The sequence below is a fragment of the Callospermophilus lateralis genome, chromosome 1, assembly GCF_048772815.1.
Source record: "Callospermophilus lateralis isolate mCalLat2 chromosome 1, mCalLat2.hap1, whole genome shotgun sequence".
Classification (NCBI taxonomy): Eukaryota; Metazoa; Chordata; class Mammalia; order Rodentia; family Sciuridae; genus Callospermophilus; species Callospermophilus lateralis.
In genome coordinates this window covers 58,819,239-58,844,019 of record NC_135305.1, presented here as the reverse complement: position 1 = coordinate 58,844,019, position 24,781 = coordinate 58,819,239, and the positions used below count along the sequence as shown (strand labels likewise).

The 24,781-nt window shown below is 37.6% G+C and overlaps 1 protein-coding gene across 2 annotated transcripts in view; it reads left to right on the top strand.

The window, feature by feature from the left end:
- Magi2 (membrane associated guanylate kinase, WW and PDZ domain containing 2) overlaps positions 1–24,781 on the top strand; it is a 1,283,222-nt gene that overhangs the window by 1,163,844 nt on the left and 94,597 nt on the right. For both annotated transcript variants that reach the window (XM_076862515.2, XM_076862511.2), the window contains 4 exons: positions 8,314–8,499; positions 10,440–10,614; positions 15,386–15,605; positions 16,930–17,073. In XM_076862515.2, coding sequence (XP_076718630.2) covers positions 8,314–8,499; positions 10,440–10,614; positions 15,386–15,605; positions 16,930–17,073 — 725 coding nt within the window. The remainder of the gene's footprint in view (positions 1–8,313; positions 8,500–10,439; positions 10,615–15,385; positions 15,606–16,929; positions 17,074–24,781) is intronic.

The window sequence follows — 24,781 nt, the reverse complement described above, 5'->3', positions numbered from 1 at the left end:
TCCCGACCTCATCTAGTCCTAATTACCTCCCAAGAGCTCTGCCTCCAAATCTGTTAGCATGTAAATTTGGGGATTAAGTGGGAGACACATTCAAACCATAACAATCTACACCTCAAATATACAATTGATGTTTTTTGGTTTGGGGTTTGTTTGTTTGTTTGTTTTTTAAAGGATAAAAACAACTTATTTTTCTGCTTTGCAGAGAAGAAACTCTTATATTTTAATAGCAAAATTTCTGTAATTTTTTCCACTATTACTGAATTAGCATGCTGTTCTGCTAGCAAAGTTACTAAAAGCTTTACTCACTAAAAGTACTCAAGTTAAACAACACAAAATTTTGACCCACTCAAAAAGTCAACTGTGTGTCCAAAGGCCCACCAAACGTTTCAAAGAACAAAAACTATTTTAACCCAGCCTTATGTTTCAGAAGAGAACAGTCAAGTCACAACTAATTATAATTCCTGAAGCAATGAGATTTATCTCAATTACCAATTCATTCTCTTGACTGGAAAGTCATGGATTTCTGGTTTTATTGAGTGGTAAAATACTTTCACTTTCAGACCAAAACAGGTCTACAAGATTGTCCTAGCTTTCTAGTTATATGGCAAGGTAACTTCTAGTAATAAGTGGAGAAATGAGAAGTACCTCTATAGAAGGAAAAGGCCTAACTGTGTAAAAGGAGCAGTTTTCCATCATCTTGTCTGTTTGGTTATCTATACCTCAAGCACCTATGGGTTTGAGGATCATGACTATGTTGAAGTTGCATTAGGTTCCTGAAACACTAAAGTCTAGACAGCTTGTCAGATTATGAGGGAAGGAATCATATCAGTAGAATATATGAGCTTCTTGAAATACATATCATTTGTATATGATATATATTAATGTCTACTTAATTAAGAAAGTTACCAAAGCATATTGCTTTGTGGAAGACCTGGTGACTTATTACATAAGAATAATTTTCACAATGTAATAAGAAAAACAAGGTAACTTTTAGTCCTCTTAAATCAGTAGTTGAAGAATTAAGTGTTCACTTTTTTTTTCTTTTTCTTTTTTCTTTTTCTTTTTTTTTTTTTTTTTTGGTGCTGGGAATTAAACTCAGGATCTTGTACATACAGTACACATGCTTTACCACTGAGCTATACCCCTAGGATTCAGGGTATTTAAAAAGATGCTTACCAGAAACTATTTCTACTACCTTTTCTGGTGGTACACATGGGAGTGAGAAATGCAGCCATAAGAATAAAGGACTGGTTTTGCTTCTTTCCTACCACCCACGTTTCTGATGATTTTGTGCCATATTCTCATTTACATATATTCCACTGCAGACACTAAAAACATTGGAGTGATACAACAAAGAAATACACTATGGGGATTCTACAGAGGATGGATTACATAATTTTCAAGGCCCACTGCAAAATGAAAACGTGGAGTCTTTCCTTGTTCCAAATTTATTAAGGATGTCCAAAAAGTGATGGCAGAAACATTAGCTTCTTTCTGTGAGTGTGGGGGTCTATGTGACTACACAGGTCACCCATTCAAAAAGTCAACTGTGTGTCCACAGGCCCACCAAACCTTTCAAAGAGCAACACTATTTTAACCCAGCCTTATGTTTCAGAATAGAACAGTCAAGTTTCAGCTAATTAGAATTCCTAAAGCAATGAGATGTATCTCAATTACCAATTCATTCTCGACATTAACTGTAATTTTTTTTAATTGGTGCAAACTAAAGGTATAAATGATAATATACGACTGAGGTATGCTTCTTCATCTATAGCTAGATAGCTAATATTTTCTATATGATCCTTTTCACCCTCGGAAACATGAGTTCAGTTGGGTTCCCAAATTGCTGGTGATGGGCCCTCTTCCCATTCTCCCGCCTGACCATCTGCTTATTACCAACTGCAGGGTAACTAACTACACTGTTCAACCACAAGAGAATGACTCATGGGTGCTGGGGGAAAAAAAGTGCACTTTTTGAATATGCAGTCCTTAAAACACCAGCTGTTCGGTTTGGGATCTTGCAAATCAGTTGGCTATGAATTTCAGGGAAGACGTTTTCATTTTTGGAAAGCTAAATTTCACAGACTTCCCGAAGAAAACAAGTCATGCGGCCTACTTTTTCTTAATTTTACCATACAAAAATTTTAAATACAAAACACATGTTTTTTCCACATCTTTACCCTCCGACAACTAACAAACTAACTCTTTCAAAGAACACCTATTCACACTCCAGCAAGGGAAACCATCCAGTTGAAAGGGTTTGTCACAACAGAACATATTAAGTCAGGACTTCTAGGAAGGAGACAGAAAAGGAGTAAGATTATTACTAGGCTCAGGTATCTGAAAGCAGAAAAACAGATCAGGAGTCTTCACCATTTTATTAAAGAGATGGGAACACTTCTCCCATCTTCCTCTGTTCCCGTATGTTCTTCTCAATGGCAGCTGGGCTAAAGGCATCTTATCAGGGATCTCAGACAGGGAAATAGGAAGGACCCCAAAATGACCTTCATTTTTCTCACCACTCTGAGTCACCCTTGGGCCCAGTAATAAATAACCCTTGCATGGTACCATTACATGGAGTTGCCATTTGTGTTTTGTCTTAAATATTCTATATGTTTATCCCTGGTCTCCCCAACCAGACTGTGAATTTCTTGAGGGCAAGCATCATGTGTTGTTTTGTTATGGCCTTCCCCAACTGGGCCTAGCATGGTAGCTGTTACCAAGAAGATTCTGTACAGATATGTGTTGATTGACATATTGACTGACTTATCCTCCTGCCCCATCCCACAATTGTAAAACTGGACACTAAATAATTCTCACAGATTATTGAAAGAAAAACAACTGGAATCATCCAACTTAATAAAAATTTATCTTCCCTCAGGTCACAGATTCTTAATCCAAACAAACTTCCCTTGCCTCTTTAAGCTAATGACATGTTGTTTAACCTTCACAAATTAATGGAATTGTGAGCTAATGAGAGTTTATGCTATTGATTGCCTTTGAAGTATTTATTTTTGTCACGCTCATTTCAGAAACTTCTCTCTTGGAAGTACGACGTGATTGATGCAAAATCCACTTTCCCTGTCGAATGCCTTCTTCCATATATAAGGCTACTTTGTGGGATCTGTTAACAAGGAGATAATTAAATGTAAACATGAATCACAGGCTTTTTTTTTTTTTTCCTCTGAAAGGAAAAACACATAAGCAGCCAGGAAGTAATGACAAAAGAGAACAGGAGAGGGATCTAATAATCTCTTCCCTCAGGATTTCTGGAAGAATCTATCATTAAAGCGAGAGAAGTCCACCAGGTAATCATCCTGTCTTCCCTGTGGGGACTGACCTAGGGCACAGCTCAACAAGAGTCCAATGACTGAATCAGTCCACTTTGACAAAGGACTGAGGGACCCTGGGTAAACCACACACGGGTCCCGGAAAAGAATCCAATGGCAAAAATGAACTCACGTTAGAACTCACTTTAGAGAATATCTAGTCAACTGACAGTATATTCCTACTAAAACCAGCATGGTACGTTGGGCAATGCCAATTCAATTCATCTATAGGAAAATAGAAAACATGTTGCAATTTAAATGTACTGCTTTACCTAGAAATTAATCATGTAATAGAAAAAAATGGGGTTTCTTTTCTATAATTTGTGATTTTCAATTAAAATTTCTAACTAGTGATATACTGTCTCTTGCCCAAATGTCATTACGCCCAAAGCCAAATGACATATTGTGACTTTCCCCCAAATATCTGTGTATCCTAAGCACACTGTGTCAAGAAGACAGATCCAAAGACTTGATTTATGTTGCCGCCTGACAGATGATGTCCATGAGGCATGCTGTCTAAATGGACTGCACTCCGGCAGTTACCTTAGTCATCAATTCTCAGAGAATTAATGAGCACCATTCAACCCAATAATAGAAACCAAGGTCAGGGCCTCTTCCTTGCTCTGTAATTCCATTAGCATTGCACAAAAAGCAGTCAGGTCATAAGCTCTGTGGACCTTATCACTGAGCAAATGGAGCTGCATCTTGTTCCCAGAGAGAATCCTCGCTGAGCACACCCCTTGTCAGAGATCTGTTGTACATCAACATCGAATGTACTTACACGTGTAGGGGAAGTGATGGTAAAGAAAAAGGGGGACTGCCTTCTGCTGCCAGGAACTCCAAGTACTACTTTAATTCAAGTAAATGCCAATGGAAAACATTTGTCATAAAACCATGTCAGGTACTTGCGATTACTGAGCAGGCAGTTTTAAATTGTGCACTCAGTCATATTTTATGTAAGTCCCTCAGCCATCCTGCGTGGCTACCATAGAATTTATTTTTGTTTTCATTCTCTTATTATGTTTTTTATTCTTTTATTTTAGTTTTTATTCTAACTACTCTAAGTTAAAATGGCCCTGGAACTAAGAGTTATCACCTAAGCAGCTAATTCTGTTTACAGCAAAACTCTCCTCCTGAAGCCCCAGCAACATGTTTTTTTAGATTGTCTCAATCATCCTTGCTCCTCAAAGTTCACCTTGCTTCACCCACCCACATACTAGAACAAGAGAGAAGAAACCCCAAGGTTTAAAGCCACAGGAAAAGGTTTGAATACTTAAAACACTTACTTGTTTTCTTAACTGTAAAACAAGTGTGACTATTATTTTTTTCCATTTACTTCACAATGTTGATGTAAGGGTTTAAAATAAGTACCAATGTGTGGCACACAGCTGTAATCCCAACAGGTTGAGAGGCTGAGGCAGGAGGATCGAAAGTTCAAGGTCACCTTCAGCAACTTAGTAAGAGTCCCTAAGCAACTTAGTAAGACCCTGTTTCAAAATAAAGAGCAGGGGGCTGGGGATGTGGCTCAGTGGTTAAATGCCACTGGGTTCAATCCCCAGTACCAAAAATTAATTAATTAAATAGGTACTTAGTACAATGCCTGGAAATTAACAAATTATAGTGTAATGTTGTTTTTATTGTTGTTGAGCTCACAACATATGTGTGTGGGTCTGTGTGTGTGTGTGTGTGTGTCTGTGTGTGTGTGTGTAGACTATATTTTGAAACTTCCAGGGGGTTGGGAGGTTATGCCCAGAGCCATGAACAAGTCAAAAACAGCACATGACCCAAATACCATTTGCTGTGTTTTGAATGATATTTTTTAATTTCCTTTCAAATGTCAGTGTTTCTTTTTTAAAAAATCTATTTTTTAGTTATAGGTGGACACATATCTTTATTTATTTTTATGGGATTCTAAGTATCAGACCCAGTGCCGCATGCATGCTAGGCAAGTGCTCTACCTCTGAGCCACAACCCCAGCCCCTCAAATGTCAGTGTTTCTAATGCCCAAAGAAATGTTGCCATGCCAGGAAGTCCTAAGTAAACAGGATCTGAAGACTCTCCTCTCCTCTCCTCTCCTCACACCACACCTGTCAAAAGACAACTTCAAGCCGAGTTCCCGGCTGCCACCCTCCCTGGGTCAGGGCCACTCATGAAGTGTTGGGGATTGCTGGCTTAGAGGCAGGCTGCAGTCCAAGTAAAAGCACCAGGTGCTCACAGACAGCTAACAGGTTAGAGATCAGAGACAACAAAGTCAAGAGAGGCGGAGCAGCTCCTGGGAGGAGCGAAGGCTCTGCTGCTGGGAGCAACCACAGTTCTGATCCCTATGTGACCTCAGGAAGATTACTAACCGCTGTAGCCTGCTTCCTCTACTGTGAATGTAGTGATACCTGGCACCTAATATGCTTTCTTAAGGGTTATATTATATAATGTTCATGTGGAAACAATGGGGGTGTGTCTCAGCACAATGATTGGCTCATGTAAGTACTCATAAATCATAAGAGGCAGGAAGAAAAGAAGTTGTTAATAAGTCAATAAATATGAAAGTAGATATTAGATCAATACTGTGTTGATTTCCCTGTGAATAATAAACTCTTACTTACAAGTTGATACTTTCCTACAAAGATCTGCAACATTTTTTTGTGTAAAATCAGAGAGACTCTTGACCTCATCCAGTGTCTATTTAATTCCCAAACACATCTCTTTTATAAATGAAACTGTTTTCATGTGTAATTTTTAGGAATTAGTGCCCATATGATCCTATAGTAAGCAGTGTTCTTTTAGTTTTAGTAGTGTTGCAGATTTATCTCATATGAAAAGAAAAGAAAGTTGAAACCTACACACACACACACAAAAAAATAGTGAGATCAAAAATATTTAAAAGTTAACAACAAAAAGAATATCACTTGATATTTATAGATCGATTCTTATGTATCAAGCTTTCTACATGTGGTAACTCATTTAATCCTCAGAACCATCCTGTGAGGGCAGTGATATTATTATTCCAATTTTGCAATTGAAAAACAAACTCAGAAGCCAGGTGCCATGGCACACCCCTATAATCCCAGCCACTCAAGAGGCTGAGGTAGGAGGATCACGAGCTCAGGCCAGTCTGGACAACTTATCAAGCACTTGTCTGAAAATGAAAATAAAAAGAACTGGCGATACAACTCATTGTCAGAACATATCTGGGTTCAATACCCAGTTCCACCACCAAAAAAAAAAAAAAAAAGAAGAAGAAGAAGAAGAAGGAAGAAAAACAAACTCTTAAGAGTTTAAGTAACTTTCCAAAAGTTACACGGTTCGTAAAGTCATACACATTACAGGCAGAGAGACCAAATCATTTGTAGACCATTTCAAGACACTGTTGAACATGAAAAGGAACAAAAACAGGAAAAAAGTTCACCCTAATTATGGTTGAAGAACAAACACCTTGCAATGCCTACATTGATTTGTAAATCACTAATTGTTCTTATAGCATTTTTAACTGAGAAATATATTATTCTAAAATTCGAAGATGATCATTAGTATGCTGTAAGGAAGGTATTCTTAATTAAAGCCATTAGTGCTTATGGTAAATAAAAATGTGTTTGTGTTTCCAACATGATGAGTTCTACTTCAGGGACACAGGCTCAGCCAATATTTTCATATGCTATCTATAACCTTTCAGAGTGGAAGAGTGAACAAGGTGCAGGTTCATTAACTCACTAATTGTCCTTCCTTATCATGGTTGTTAGCTGATGTTCTGCCTTTCTCTGCAACACATGCACAAAATTGATAGTTCAGGGCATAGACATCCTTAGAGCATATGGATGATGAATTTTTTCTTTCCCTGTTTGTGCAGTTTAAATCAATACCTGATTTCAAAGAGTGAGCAAAACGATAGGGGCTGGTTGTCTTGAAGGGAGAAAGGAAAGGTAACAGGTTTCTAGATTATAAACTCCTTGAGGGGATTAACAGGGGCACCATATGCTATTAATATCTAATCCCAGAAATAGTTACCTTGATAGGTACTCAACCATTTACATAGAATAGAAGCTAGGAAAATCTATACTCCCATGTCATTTGCTCTTTCCACACATAAATAAGTAATAAAAATTAAGTCAATGTTTTTGTTCTAGAGAGTCAGGTAATATATTACATCAGTTCAAAAATATTTCTATGTTTTAATATCTCAGCAATTAGAGAGCATCTTGGAGTGAATGGAGTACCATAGTTTAATTGGCAACATTCCTTTCATATTCCCTTTGCATGGCAAAGATTTGTCTTACCGTCAATGGCATCTTAAATTTGATGTGCTTCATTATGTATCAGACATTAGCAAGTTCCCAGGGCCATATAATAAAGCAAATCAGATGAAGAGAAGATTGCAACGTGTTGCCTTTTAAACTAAAGTTAACTAGATTAAAGGGAAGTAGGCCAGAACTTCTTCACCAGGTGGCTACTGCCTGAATTTGTACATTATTTCTTTCCTTTTTCCTCCTTTTAATAAAATAGAAAGGGAAAGAAATTAATTCCTATACCTTTCTAAAACTCTATTACTGTTTCTAGAATATGAACTCTTAGTGCACAGTGTTCTCCATCTATGATTCTCAAATGCTCATAGGTACTGGACTCTCTCAAGGAGTTTCTTGGAAACCTATGGTCCTCATCCCTCGTCTGGACATTCAGATTCAGCTGGTCTGGGATGAGGCCCAGATAGCTGTACCTTTAATCCCAGGGTCATTATGATGCATCCAAAGTTTGAGAACCTCTAGTATATTTGTTTGGACTTGGCCTATCACTGCAAAGGACTTGAATTTCGTAACTCTGGTCTCAGTGATATGCACAAGACCATATTTGATAGAAATGATTGCAATTTCAAAAGGCAAATGCACTGAGTCAAGAAGAAATTCTGACATTGCATTGTTCTCTTGGGACTGGGACTAAAGGATAGAACTTGCATTGGTGATGTCCCTGATACCTATTTCTGTTGGGGTTTTTTTAGCTGTGCCCCATAAAATCGGACGCATCATTGATGGAAGTCCTGCAGATCGCTGTGCAAAACTAAAAGTGGGAGACCGGATCTTAGCAGTGAACGGCCAGTCCATCATCAACATGCCTCACGCTGACATCGTGAAGCTCATCAAGGACGCAGGCCTTAGTGTCACCCTTCGCATCATTCCTCAGGAGGGTGAGTGCCTGAGGCGGCCTTTCAGAGAGACAGTCAAAACAGGGACATGCTCACTGGGGGCTTCTCAGCCTGCCTGCCAGGATGTGGAGTCAGCATGTTGTTAGAATGCCAAAGATCAGTTGTCGTCTCCACTCTTGTACAAACTCACACTCCATTGCAGCCCACATCCTGGCTACTCACCACCAGTTTTATTTAGAAATTCAAGCTATGGTGGCATTGCAGGCTCACTAGTGTGAATCCCAAGACACAGGCTTATCCGATCATTCCCTGGGGTCTCAGGAATACTGTTTTTTTTATGGTTCTATTAAGTTATATTAAGCCAGAACTCACTCAACAGAGTTAAAAACCTGAAAAAAAGAAAAAAAAAAACTATTCACGTTAACAGTTAACCTCTGGAGAATTCTTCAAAGTCAGATTGATTTTGAAAAGCTTGAAGAAGTTTTGTGGTCTAAAGAGAGCTCATTTAGAAAATGTTGCATCTGATAAGAATTTAAAATTCCCACTCAGCCTCTTGAATTTCTCTGTACAAGGACTCCCCCGTGAGGCCTGCAGAGTTCCTGAGCACCCCGGCTCACAGCCCAGGTCTGGAGGGCCGCAGTTCTGAGTACCATGCACCGGACATGCACCATTGCCACACACAGTGGGTTTGTTACTGGTTTGTAGCTACTGGCTCATTAGTGATATTGAAAGATTCAGTCCCTGGAGCTCTCTGGGTCCCACACAGAGGCTAATGGGCTTCTTTAACTTGGCACCCTCTGTTTTATTCAACCCCGCTTCCCATTCCACCTTCGGACTATCTATCATGCAGGCACAACTGACCAAACTGCCACCTGATTTAAATGTAAAACAGTAGCTCCCAACCAGGGTGATTTTGTTCCCCCAGGGGGCATATTTGAGGATGTCTAGAGACATTTTCAGCTTTCACAATTGGGGTGGGGATGCAATTGTCACCTAGTCTGCAGAGGACAGAAATGCTGTTAATCATCCTACAAGGCACACGACAACCTCCGCAAAGAATTACCAGGTCCAAAATGTTGGGAGTACTGAGGTTGAAAAACCCTGTTATAAATGGAAAATAAATTAAAATATCTGGGCTATGAGAAAAGAAAGAGAAAGAATGGTTTATAATGGAAAGCCAAAAAGTAACCCCTGTTTTATCACAAAACCAAAGAGAGAAGTCAATGAGCAGGTTTGTTTTAACCTATCATCACACACACCAACATGTATAACATATTTAGTGAAAACAAATTCTAAGCACAATTGCTTACTAAAAATCCAACTTCTTTCTCAGTCTTCCCAGTCTGAAATGTATTTGTCCTGTCCTTATTCTAACATGTAGAGATAATTTCAGTTGAACTTTTGATGTTATTGGTAGTGGGGGAGTGGGGAAGGGAGCCAAGAAGCAATTGTTGAAAAGAACAGACTTATAAATCTTCCTGTGTCCAGAAATCTTTTCTTTCTGGAGAACTGTGGAGTACAGAGGACTATTAACAGGACTGACAAGGGGCTGGGGAAGAGGCTGTAAAAGGCATACTAGTTTATGTTTAGTTATTTACCCACACTTTATAAGAACATTAAAACTTCTCAGTCCAAAAATGGTGGCTAAAGTGTTATTTTCAGCAAACAATGCTGGAAACAGAATATTCTTTAGAGCTTACTTCTTTGAATAATTCTTTCATGGTTTTGATGGGGGTTTTTTTGTTTTTGTTTTGTCAATCTTTTCTTCTTACAAAATGTCAGGAGAATGTTCATTACTTTCTTCGGTAACTATTTTAATTAATGAAAGACTACTCATTCCAGGAGTAACAAAGCCTAACAAAAACAGAAATGACCAAAGCCTTGAGTCATCTGAGGAGGAGAGTCACCACCTCTGGCCATGTCTTGTCCCTGATCAAAAATGCCAACCTGACCACATCTGCCCCTTTGGTTTCCTATCACAGAGCTCAACAGCCCAGCCTCGGCACCCAGCTCCGAGAAGCAGAGCCCTATGGCCCAGCAGCACAGCCCCTTGGCCCAGCAGAGTCCTCTGGCCCAACCAAGCCCAGCCACCCCCAACAGCCCTGTCGCCCAACCAGCTCCTCCTCAGCCACTTCAGCTGCAAGGACATGAAAACAGGTAACATTTGCTCTGACGTTTCTGATTCTGAGACTAAGGGAGTGGGAGAGGGAATGCTTGGGAACAATGCAGAACACAGGCAGGGAGAGAGATTTTCACACAGTAGAAGTTGCCATGTTTTTTTCATGTGTGTGGTTTTGAGATTGGGTATGTGTTGGATACATGGTTGTATTAGTGTACATAACTAAATGTCCTTCACAATGAGAGAAACTTTACTGGATGAGCAATTCTAGCAACTGAGGAGGGGTTAACTAGCCAAAGAGTACAATAAAGAGGGTCCAAAGTAAAGAACATGCAAAGATCCTCTGGCAGAGGAGGAAGCATGTAAGCAGAGGACAGAAATAAGGCCAAGATCATGGTGGTATGGTTTGAGGTGAAGCCAGTAAGGGTGGCAGGGCCCAACCATAAAGGGTCTTGTAATACGAGTTTTGATTGTTGTCTTTAGTGGGAGGTCACTGGAGGGTTGAAACTGATGAGTGACATGAGATTTACTTTTCACAATCTCTCAGTGTGCCCTATAGAGAACCTTCTGGGGGCTGGTCAGGCAATGAGGGTTAAGCAATGTCCACGGGTCTGTAGAAGTCATTGGGCCACGAAGCTGCTGGCTTAGAGCATGGTGGTGGCGTGGAGGGAGGAAATGTTGAGGGATTGGTAGGCATTAATAAGTGTTCATACTTTCCTGTTTAAAATGAGTAATAACCTTAGGGTCTCCCATTCCACACACACAGCATTATGAACTAATGTGAATAAGGCACTTTGAATCTGGAAAAAGGGATGCCATATAAAAATAACATTGTCTTCTTATCATTACTTGTATCATTACTTGGGCTGCACTGAGCCATTAGAAAGAAAATAGGAAGACCTGTTCCCATGCAATCTCCCCCATTCAACAAGAGAAAAACAGAAGGACTTATGGAAACATCTCTGAGTACAAACCCCTCGCTGGCCTTATCCATGGGCCCAGTGTCTGCTGAATATCTGTTCCCATGTCCTGCCTCCCCCGGGGGTGAAGGTGAAGTGAGACTGTTGATGATTGCCAGAGCTCTTCGGGTTCATCACGTATACTGTTGTAAAACAAAAGATTTTTCCCTGTGCCACAGGCGGTATTTCTAGAAAGCTCCATTCTCCTCCAATTTCCCCATGTGTTTTCATCGAAAACTGAGCATCTGGTTATCCTCAGCTGTTTATGTTTTTAATATATGCTGGGGAAGAGAAAAGCCCCATAAAGTAGATGATGCAGAGGTAAGAATCTAACAAGCCATAAGAAGAGTAAGTCCTGGTTGCCTCAAGAATAAGCCCCCCATGAGCTTACTCCCACCATGTGCTATTTCAGCAGATTGCACTGGCTTTCCCCTGGAATCCATTTAGACTCAGGAGGAAAGACTTAAGGCCCACACAGTCCCTCAGTCAGCTTCAGACTCTTCTTCTGGTCTTTGTCACTGTAGATTAATCTTGCAGCCATGTTCCATCTTCTCCTTTCAGAGTTGTACTCCCCTGGCCATGGGTCTTGCTTCTAGTCTGGGGTGGGGAATCTCATCCTTGGATGAGGAATCATCTCTTCTCTCCCTAATGTTAAGGAGCAAGTTAGCCCCTCCTCATTTGCAATCACTCATAGTCTCTCTGGGAGAGGTTCTCGGTGTGAAGGGCAAGTGTGAGGGTATGCTGTAGTCTGTATGGAGGACAGCCGTGAGTAAGGCCTCTGTGTGACCCCAGCTGCAACTAGCTCACAACTGGGACACTGTAGCTCCCATCATAGAAGGAATGGTCTTTGAAAAAGTTTGGGTTTTTTTTCTGATTACAGAATAAAATATTTCCTCATTCTTGGATTAACACATCAGTCTGATTCAAATTTTTTAAATCACCAGTATATTTTCCCAGAGTTCTCACCTATTTCACTTGAGTAATGTTAACAGCCTAGAGGTGCTCACTTCAATTCTAGGGTCTTTACAGGTTTTCAGACTTGGCTCTTTGATTGTTAGTTGTGGCTCATTTGCACATGAATATGGAGATTCAATAATCTCACAGATGTCAGAAACATTTTCATAAGAGCATTTAAAGATGGTCATGGTATCAGAAGAAAAACTTTTTCCTTTTTTCTAAATTAGGCTAGAAATGTCTCCAAGACTGCTGATATGCCAAGTGCATTTGTACAAGAAATGCCCGCCTACATGTCAGATTGAGCCAATTCCCATGTTAGAATGGGATGAACTAAAATGACAATCTGCTTGCAAATTTCTGTTTTGTGAGTTAAAGTGATATTTTGTCCTGTCTTATTTACTTTTAGATTAACTTCCCATGACACCCTGCACACTTCTACCAATTTCTCCATCCCTTAACATCTTTTTGGTATATACTAGAAAACACAAATAATTGTAAAATGAACATAGGTAAAATACTATTCAAGGAGTAACATTTGTTGAAATCAAAAAGAACCCTTATAGAATATGTTACAAACCTACTCTAGAGCTTACATTTCTCAACAAGAGCAATTGATATTTGACTGGGATTGGAAGAGTATTGGAAATCGACACCTTTTACCAACCTTTAACCCTAGAATGCTCAAGGTTCAGGTCAATTCTTGAAAGACTCACAAGATGTAGAATTTTGTCTGGTCATCATTTCTTGGATGACCAGAGCTTATTCATACCATCAAAAAATGTGTTAGAATTTACCATTAGCTATCTAGGTTTATATCTCTAACATCACGTTAATAATGGAATTAATAGCTACCAAGAATTATATGATGGCCTTCTTTCATAAGAAAGGGGACTTTAAAAAGCCTATTTTTAATGATTCTGATTTTTCCATAAAATGAATTGTGTCACTTATTCAAAGCAACATAATTTTTGCCCTAGCCAATGTATCATCCACTTAAAATTAGCAACACTCAAAAAATTAGGCTTATTTTTCTTGCTAAAGTGTTCTTATTAAAGTGTTGTGGAGTTCAACTTAAAATCCTGACAACATGACACTGATTCAGAATAAAGTTTGAGTGCTTGGTGGCCTGGATGACAGCTGTTGCAAGTTTCAATTGTTCCTATTTCTAGTCATCTCTCTTTGGGGAGATACTTACATTTCACCCTCTTTTGCTATACATCCTGACACATGTGGTTGAAAACAGAACACATAATGGATATTTCATACTAATATCACATAGATCATGAAAATAAAGTGACTATGCTATAACTTAAAATAGCACTACATCAAAACCACCAACAAGTTATTTCTAGAAAAGAACCGACACACACCAACAAATGTCACCCAGTCTAATTCCTTTTGTTTAATGCATTCATTTGCATAGTTAAGCATCTTATTCAAAGCATATTTTAAATTATTCTGTTCTCAGCATGCACACTCTCAGTAGGTGAGTGGACTACTGAGGAATAAAGCAGAGCCTAAATTATGCAACTCACAAAAGAAACAGTTCTCCCCTCTGCAGGGTTAAGTAATGAATGGAATCTACTCAAAGTGGATTAAAATAATTATGTCACTAACCCCCTTCCAAGAACCCCAAATAAACATATCTATTGTCTTGCACTTTTAGTGTGTCCTCACCAACTATTAGATTTTAATAGTGGCAATTGTTCTGGTGAAGGATTTTTAAAAAATACTTAATACTAATCAGCATCAGTGAGACTATAAGCCAGGAAAGAAATTATCTAGTCTTAAAGGTTTTTTAAAAATCTATTGATTTTGAACCTGTTTTTCTTGATGCCTTTGAGCTTTTCTTTGGTGCTGAGTGTTTTCTCAATTCCTTATAACTTTCATGTTAATCTTAGATGAAATTGCTATTATATAGAATGTATATTTTTTAATCTACCTACATCCCTGGGTAGCTCATTATATACTGTTGCTATGGCAATAGATCCTGAACTACAGAAGTAAAAGACCCCTATACCAAGGTAATTATTTTTCAGTTTACCTTTTCAATGATCCCATAATGGTAGGTATTGGCTATGTTTGTCCCATTGTGAACCAGGAACCCCTCAACTTATAGCAATTTGGATTTGTAAAACTACCAAACTGCTAGCTCTGGCCTCTGTGCTTATTAGTAGCTGATATCTAGAAACAAGCAAGAGATGAACGTGGGACATAAATATTTTTGCCTTCCCTTCCATCTTATGACCAATCCTGATAGCTGTGGTTTAGTTTTTAAACCTCTGCATAATACATTTTTAATTTTACCAATGATCCAGTGACTTTCTAATTGATGATTATACCTTACTGTCACTCCTGTAACCTCTAAAATATTCAAAAAAATACCCAACTAAGCAGGTTGAAAATAGTCTTTCATTGTATATTTGTAAAGTATTAGAGATCATTTCAATCATGCTTTCATGAAGTGATGAATTGTCTGCCAAGAAGTGGGGATGCGGAGTTGAGAGAGTTGGTTTGTTATTGTTTAGACTGATATGTTGGATAAATAGTCAAGTGTCTAACTCCCTGGATTTGCTGTGATTGTACAGTTTTTAAATAGCCAGAGTATAAGGGCTAGATCAACATGAGTCCCTTCCCACAAAGTTTTGGTTAAATCATCATTGGTACCTAGATTTCTTCAAAACCCAAATGAAAAGTATATGACACTTGTCACAAATTTTTCAACAATATTTATCATGTACTTAATCTCATAATCCTAAATGTATAAGACTACCACCTTGAGGAGTGGCTCCCACAAGCTAGTGTGGCTTGGACACGCCTGGAAGTCATGCGATCGTTCTAGTCTCCTTAAAATGCTGAGATGCCAAAGCAAATCCCCTTTCCATTTATTTAGTTACAGGTCCGAAGTAAAAGCAAGGCAAGATGTGAAACCAGACATCCGACAGCCTCCATTCACAGACTACAGGCAGCCCCCGCTGGACTACAGGCAACCCCCAGGAGGGGACTACCAGCAACCCCCACCCTTGGACTACAGGCAGCCTCCCCTGCTGGACTACAGGCAGCACTCCCCTGACACCAGGCAGTACCCTCTGTCAGACTACAGGCAGCCCCAGGTACCATAGCCCAGAGATCATGGCAACCCAGACAAGACTTACTAAAATGCAAGGAATAAAACAGAGGGGAGACAGAGAAAAGAGCACCCTTCTGGGATAGAGAGTCAGAGTTCTCTTCCTAATTATGACATCAGGGTTAACACCTGCACTCTAAAAATGCATTGGATCAATAAATCTATTTCAAAATAAATTAGGACAATCCATCCATCCATCAATCAATAGTGGGTGGGTAGTAATAGGATGAACTAATCCCTGCTGATGTTAACTAGCTAACTCCCAGTACATTGCCTTGTCAATGTTTTTAAAATGCTCTCAGGTCTGAGGGTGTTGCTCAGAGGCAGAATGCTTGCTTAGGGTGTACAAAGTACTGGATTCCATTCCCAGCACTGCCAAAAATGGGCTCTTATCTGGGCCCTCAGAGTGCTGCTAATGCAGACAGTTTCACATTTGCCAGCAGTGGAGGTATTTTAGGTGCATAGTTCTTTACATGGCCCCCTATTTCCCACTGTGTGATAAAGGGCCAAGCTCTGTGCAGAAGGTAAAACCATTCTCTCCAGCACAGTCTCTGAACACCTGTCTGTACAGCCAAGGGTGCAGTTGTAATTATTTGTTGAGGATATCTCATGGAGATTTGCTTAACCTCACTGAGCTTCAGTTTCCTAAAGGGAGCATCTTCCTTACAGGTCAAAGTGAGGATTCAACATTTTTTAAAGAAATCTAGACCAGAACTTAGTATCAAGTAAATATCCACTTCCTGGTAACTGGATAGCAAGGTACAAATTAAGTACAATTTCAACTCTGTCAGATTGCATTGTATTTTATTATGAATTAAAGTTAAAAGAGTTTAAGAACAGTGAAGACCAGGAAATCTTGGACATATTGCATTTTATGGAAAAGAGAAATTGATTTTGTACACTTCAACTTGATATTCAGTAGTCTGTACAACTGAGAAATACAGTCAGAACCCATTAAATTTCACTTTTCTATTCTACAAACTAATTTGCACACATACAATTGATATATTTATTTATGGTTCTCACAGAAGTGAGTGAGAAAACTCAGAAGAGATGGTGTTAGTCAGACCTATATGCAATAATTACATGTTTTTCAAGTAGGTTGACTATACCTGGTGGTTCTTTTTAAACAGTTCTAATCTGCTCAAACCTTTGGAATTGTGTCTTGCATTTTCATAGTTTGTGAAGTCAGATTACTTCTTCTCACATCATGTCATTAATTCTGAGAGGAAAGGAGAACGAGAAGCTAACCACAGAAGCTTCTTGAATACTAAAAATTATTTATTTCATTTTTCTGCCCAATCCCAAAGGATTTTGATTATTTCACTGTGGACATGGAGAAAGGAGCCAAAGGATTTGGATTCAGCATTCGTGGGGGAAGGGAATACAAAATGGATTTGTACGTGTTGAGATTGGCAGAAGATGGGCCAGCAATAAGGAATGGAAGGATGAGGGTAAGAACAGTCTCTTTTTAAAAGAATTTCTTGGTTCTGAATGAAAACCTCATTGTGCTTAAGAAGAGTATTGAGCTGGGGCTGGGGCTCAGCAGTAGCTCACTTGCCTAGCGTGTGTGAGGCACTGGGTTCATTTCTCAGCACCACAAATATTTATTTTATAAATAAAATAAAGATCTATCAACAACTAAAATATTTACATATTTTTTTAAAAAGAAGAGTGCTGAAGCCTGCTATCCAAAAGCAGACTCCATGCAGATTCCACCCTCTTTCCATTTCATAACTCACTTTTTTAAAGGTTTGTTTAAGCATTAAGAATTGTAATTCTCATTTTTCCACTTATAACCTTCTAATTGATAAGCATCAAAATAATGTTATTTTTATGAAGAGCAAACTGAAGAAAATGGACAGAGTAAAGAACTGTAAGAAATAGCTTAAAAGGGGGACATGGCTCCATAATTTTTTTCTATGGTTTGATGATTCCTTTTTCACTGAGATCGAATCTTTTAAATTTTATTTTTCATTTTATGCTCTATCTCCCTGTTTATTAATCATATGGTCCTGTGTTTCTTTAGAAATATTTCTTTTGTGCCAACTGCCTTTTTTTTTTTTTTTTTTTTTTTTTTTTTTTTTTTTTTTGCCATGGGCAGACAGAAGAAGTAGGAAAAAAAGGGTTTGGGGTTGTTCTTAAAAATAGTAGCAGTCAGAAACTTTTCAATCAGAGTGAAAACTGAAGGTCGATTTTTTAATGTAATGATTGCTTTTAGGCATTAAATTGATGGAGTAATTGATTCTTCATCTGAAGGGACAAAACTTGACAATGTAGAACATTAAACAATCTCTCTCTCCATGGAAACTGGTTATGCACATAATAAAGGTTAGTTATCATTGCAAATAAAATCTAGAATTCGCTCTTGCCCTCCCTCCTTGCACTTTTTTTGCTGGGGAGGAGGGGTACTGGGGGTTTAACTCAGGGTCACTCAACAACTGAGCCACATTCCTAGCCCTATTTTGCTATTTGGTATTTTATTTAGAGGCGGGTCTCACTGAGTTGCTCAATTTTGCTGAGGTTGGCTTTGAATTTGTAATCCTCCTGCTTTGACCTCCTGAGCCACTGGGATTACAGGCTTGCGCCAACATGCCCGGCCCCTCCTTGCACTTTAAGTTAATGCAGAAAAGCTGTGACTTTTGGGTTCTAGAACCTCAGATTCCTGTGCTAAGCCTCACCAGCCAGTTGTTCCTGAATGACTGAACTTGTTATTTCTGCCACTGAGTCTTCCAGGTCAAGGTTTCACCTACAGTACAAAAGCAGAAAGAATGCAAATCATGTCTGTTTCATTCCCTCCCCCTCCAATTCTTTGACAACTGGGGATGTGGGGTGTCAGAGTTGGAATTTGATTGCAATGTTGATTCCAGACTGCAGCTTTTGCCCTGCTCCAGCAGGGGCCTCCTCTTACCCTGTCTGGATGTGGTTTCATGATAGGCCTCCACATGGTTTCTTGACTTCACAACTTCCCTCTAAATCAGAAGGGCACTTTCCTAACAAGCTGCAAATCCAGCTCACAAGTGATTAAATAAAACAAAATTAATCTTTGCAGTACTGGTGAAGTCAGCATAGCACAAAGACCAGGAGTGAAAAGACCAGAGGCCTGTGAGGTCAGATAAGGACCCCCATCCTTAGTGGACCTCAGAGATGGCCTCTGTGGGTTCTAAACAGTGGCCACATCTTTTAACAAGAGGTCTAAATGGTCTGCAGCTGGATGTATACAGTACATACATACAGTATTCCCAAGGCAAAGAAGCCTAGATAGGAAAGTGTCCTTACATAAAAAAGATTACTCTTTCCTATAGAATTTAAGAGAGAGCAGTGGTTCTTAGTGTGGTCCCAGGCATAAGCATTCCCTGGGAACTTGGAAATGCAAATTCTCTAGCTCTACCAAGACCTGCTAAATCAGAAACTCTCACCAATTAAACCAGGCAATGTTTTAAGAAGCCCTCCAAATAAATTTGGTACAAACTGAAGTTGGAGAACCACTCAGCTAGAGGGAGCTGTCATAACACAGATGTGACAGGCAGGATATGTATGGCTTCGGCTTTGTTCGTCCTCCCTGGGCCCTTGTCTAAGGTTTCCATCCTGTTCCAATGGGCTATACCTGAGGACCTTAGGTCTGAGTAAACTCACTCAGATTTAGAATTCTGTAAGCAGGTGCTCAATTTTATAAGAGTTGCTATTTCCTCTGGCAGGTGATAAAAATGAGTCCTCCACCTGGGTTTCAGAAAATAGATTTTCACTTTTGGTCAAAGATTATTAAAATAGCCAATATTTCATCATTTTTTTGTGTCTTTCTTATAAAGCAATCTATTCTTCAAGTGTATAAGCTATCAAAAAGGAATTATTATGGCCAGTTTTAGATAATATGAGTTTACCTTGGGCCACTTTAGATATATAATTTTATATACATAAAGCTACTATACACACACACACACACACACACACACATATACAGGTATTTTATTAATCAGGAGTCATGGGTATTTTATTAATCAGATTTCTCTAGTTGGTTTTTATCTCTAGTCTTTAAGCTAAGATTGGGAACTAAGATTGGCAGGGAAGGATGGGAGACTTATTTCTGCTATTTATGAAGTCTACTTGATATTCAAGTGTTTGGGGTTTTCTTACTTATGAATTTTTATGACACCAGTGCAGAACTTGTCTAGGTCAATGGACTCCATGTCAGGGTAAGAGGCTACTTCATAATACTAATTCAACCATGCTCATATTACCTACTCTCAGAATTAGACAGTATTTTGGATTTGCAAAGATTGTTCTTGATCACAACATATAATTAATTCAGATCTTATGTTTATGCTTATAATCATATTTGATCATTTAAAGCTAATCTTTTCTACTCCATTAGTGCTTTTCAAAAATTAACAATAATTCACAGATACATATAAGAATTTCAGCAAGGATAAGGATTAATCAATACTAAATGACTTAATGGTTTATTTTAAGTAATGCATAAACTAAATAATATATATGTTACCAATTTGAAAAATTCACAATAAAATTAATCTGGGACCCATTTCTCACCTTATTATTAAGTTTTACCTTGATACTACTAGTGTCCAGATACATATAGATCTTAAATACCTGTGCAAATGATGCTTTGTAAAGCAGCTGTTAACTGCATGGTTATTATGGCTTGGTTTGTAAATTTCCAAACTCCTGAAAAAACTCAGTGAACTAGAAATTCATGGAGTATCATTTAAAAATATCTCAAAAAGAAAAACTAGCACAAGTTCTTCCCAGCTTCTGAAAGATCCATGTTTCTCCTTGTTAACGTGATTCCTTTGTCTTTAGTCTCAATGCATTATTTCCTCTGTATAAAAGCTAAACACACACATACTTCATTATCAAATATGTTTGAAGGATGCTGTATATTTTTTTCTTCTTTTTATGATCAGGAACAGAAGGGAAAATTAAGGGAATGGTCTAATATTAAATCTCTAATTAATTACATCTCAAATATTAATATTAATTAATTAAATCTCTAATATTAAATCTGGCACAGTAAAATTGTGCAAATCAGAACTACTACCAAAGAGATGGGTGATTCTGAAAATTTATTTTGCATAACAATAAATGGATTACTATGCCCTTTGGTTAGGGATACAAATAATACTACTTTTGAACACTTTGCTAATGCACCAGATTTTATCCTCTGAACCTGAGACTTTTCCTGGTCTTATGTGTTAGTCTGTTTGTAGGAAAATGATGCCCCCGCACACTACTAAGAATTCAGTGAAACCCAGGTACAGTGGGTGCCAGAGGAGATAGCTAATGTGGAAGTGAGGATACCCTTCTCCTTTGGTACAAAAAAAATTTAAAGCTTGTCCTTAGCATTCAGGTGTCACTCAAGAAAAAATATCAATGGTCCTTCCACCCAGGGGCTCTTTCATGGATCAAGTGAGAGTCAGGTAGACATACCCCCAAAGCAAATCCCAGATGAATGATCTCATTTTGGTATTTCCAGGGACCTGAAGCCATGAAAATTATTCTAGCAGTGATCTTCAGCAAATTAGGCTGCTTGCCTTTCAAATTGATTAATAAATATTCCCACAGGACATAGTTGTTTTTATTTTTTCTCCTTCAAAAGCATTTTATGTTTACTAAATTTTTTGCAAATCAAATAAATACCATCTTTACTCTTGATGGAAAATGTTAGAACAGGCAAGTAACCTAAGGAACAAGGTCTAATGGTTTTCTCAAAATATGAGAATGTATAAACAGCAAATCCCATGACTAAGTAGTAGGGACCACAGATAATGGCTCCTTCTGAGAGTCAGATTTACAAGCAAAATTCCAAATAGGAGGAGAATATTAAAAGCTCTTTTTCAGAAGATTGGTTAGATGCTTATTTAAGACCCTAGGACCCCCTATATCAGAAACATAAGAACAACAAAATAAATAAATCCAAAGATTTACTAAAAGTATTTTGAACCCTTCCAAACCCTCAGCTCTACCCTCAATCTCTAAAAGAGTGAACTAGATACATTTGCTTATTTTACTTTGTTGAGCCTCAGTTTCCTATAAAATCGGAAGAATAAAGTCTATTCATAGGGTTGCTGTAAGACTTTGAGAAATATGTCAAGAGATATTATTGATTTTTTTCATTAAGATAAAAAAATGAGGCATTAGTTTGTGGGAGGAGAGCAAGGGACAGATAATAAGATAAATCATAGACTAGAATTAGAGGAACAACAAGAAAAAAATGTTACATTTAGAGAAAATAGTTACTTTGTCAAAACACGAATGGAAAGTAGCATGTTTTGAGTTTAATTACTAAATGGCTTTTCAACACTAATTAATACTGATGTGTTAAAAGTTGAGAGATGTAGCTGGGGTAGAGGACTTGTCTACCACAACCACCAGCACCACATTCACACACACACACACACACACACACACACACACACACACTCTCTCACACACACATATACAAATTGAACAGACAAGCAAAACACAATCTAAACATAGAAAAGAAGAATGGGAAACAGAAACATATAGTTGTGGTGTCTGATTGCTTTTCTTCAATCACCCAGGAAGGCTAATCTCATAAAAGAAGGAGAAGTGGCATTCAGTTTCTGAATTTCATTTTTAAGGAAAAGTAAAATTAATTGTTCGAAAATATTACTGGATCATTTTGTAAGAAGAAAACTGTTTTGCTAAATAGTCCAATGAAATTGAAAGGGACAAAAATTTTCATAGCTATTAAATAAATCTCTGGTACAGAGTTCTTAGAAATACAATCTAATTAAAACTGAGACTAAATGGAAAACACAGGCAAAGAAAAGTGAACATACAAAATAACTTACTGGTAAAGCTCAGTGAAGCAGGGAATGTAAGAATTTAGAAACAAATTTCCATCTCAAATGTGAGACATTTGGGGGGAAGGGATAGCTCTAAGTGCTTAAATAAAATCTGGGAGAAATGTCAAAAGAGAACCTGAAAGGAGAGCAGGTTTGTTCTTTAAAAGATAAAATATGTCTGAGGTTGGAGCTCAATGGTAAGGGGCATGCCTAGCATGTGAAAGGTTCTGGTTTTGACACCCAACATTGAAAAAAAAAGTTAAATATTTTTCTGTTTCCATAAAAGTATAATATAGTCCCTACCTCCATCATAAAAATGTATTTTCTAAAATTAAAAAAAAAATCATCTACAAGCTCATCATCTTACAGCTCTATAACTTTTGCATATGCCTCCTTAGCATTACATAATCTCATCACAAAAAGATTTACCTTCTTTCTGAAACTCCTGTGACATAAAAGCCTGCCCATAGTGGGATTCAGGGTGACCTAAAACATCTGTTAGACTGAAGAATTTGTGAAAAAGATAATATTTACTCATGTTTGTTAATAAAAAGCAAAATTCCCTGATATCAGCTTGTTTTTAAAAATTGCCACCTTTCCTTCTGTGGTCCAGATATATCTAATTTGGGACTACAAAATAAGAATCTTAAAAACCATTTTATTTTATGTTTTGTTTTTATTTAACATGAAACCATTTACAAGAATATTTCTAACACATGTAATAGGAACAAGTACTAACAAAGATTCCAGTACATGACCATGCACCTAGGATTCAGCTCCTACTCTCTAACCCTGGAAGGAACCACTATCCTAAACAAAGCAGCACTTCCCATCACTTCTAGTATTTCCACATATGTGTGTCTCTCTCAACTAACTACATAGTTTTTCACACTTTATGAACTTTATATAAATAAATCACACTCTTCATCTTCTCTGTGATTTACTTCTTATACATTATGTTCATGAGATTCATCTAAGTTGCTACATGAAGCTTAAATTCATTTATTTTCAATGCTATAAGTTATTCCATTGGATTAATATGTTACAACTATAATAGTTATGTATTTTCCATTATTTGGATATCTGAGGTTTTCCCTGTCAATAGATATTGGTATTGTTTCCAGTTTGTTTGTAATTCATACAATTCATATGTATCTTTCTGCCACACTTTTCACAAGACTTACTCTAGACAAGACTATATACCTAGGAGGGCACATATTTAACTATGTAACACAAAGATATTTTCCCAAGTGGTTGCTACAAAGTTGGACCAGCAGTGTTAATTAGTTTTCCTAACATATCTTTGCAAAGCTTGCATTTCAGACTTAATTTGTATTCTGGTAGGTAGAAACTGACATACCATTTAGGTTTGAGTTTGCATTTCTTGATTGCAAATGATGTTCATCATCTTATGTTTATCGGACTTTCATGTTCCCTCTTCAACAAAAAGATATATGTCTGTCTTTTCTCCATTTTCCATTGAATATTTCTTCTTTTCATATTGATTTTAGAAGTGCTTATTTATTTTCTGTGATAGTTTTTCATTGATAAATGTGATGCAAATATCTCACCCCAGTTTTTGGCTTATAATTTCACCTTCTTTTTTGATACTCTTTGATAAAGAAATATTAATTATAGTGTGATAAAGAGATATTAATTATAGTGTAATGGATTTAATCTTTTCTTTATAGTTTCCATTTTCTTATCTAGCTTGAGAAATCATTTCTCAACACATAGTCTTAAACATCTCCTACATCTTCTAAAAGCTTTATAGTTTTACTTTGCAAATCTATCTTTAATCACCCAATATTGATTTCTTGGTTATAATATAAGGTAGAAATCCAATTTTCATTTTTCCATATGGATAACCACATGTCACAGCATCAATTAATGAATGTCATCATTTCTCCCCAACTACAATGACATCTTTATAATAAATAAAATTTCTATAAATGCAGTGGTCTGTTTGGGAATTCTTCATATTATTATAGTGTCCTGCTTCAATTCCATACCTACCTTTCAATAAGTGTTGAGTTTTCATTGGGAAACTGCCTTTCTTTATCCCAAGATACACACCCTAATTTTCAGGCATTTTCTTGGGCTTTTGCATTTCTGTATAAATTTTAGGATTTGTTTATCAAGTTTCTCAAAAATCCTATTAGAGTATTTATTGGAATTGCTTGAGATCTATATATAAAATTGGGAAAACTTGCATTTTTATAATATTACATGTTTCTCTCTACAAACATATTATAATCCATTTATGTAGGTTTTCTCTGAAGTTCACATATAAAATTTTACAGTTTTTTTCCATAACAGACATGCAAATATTTTG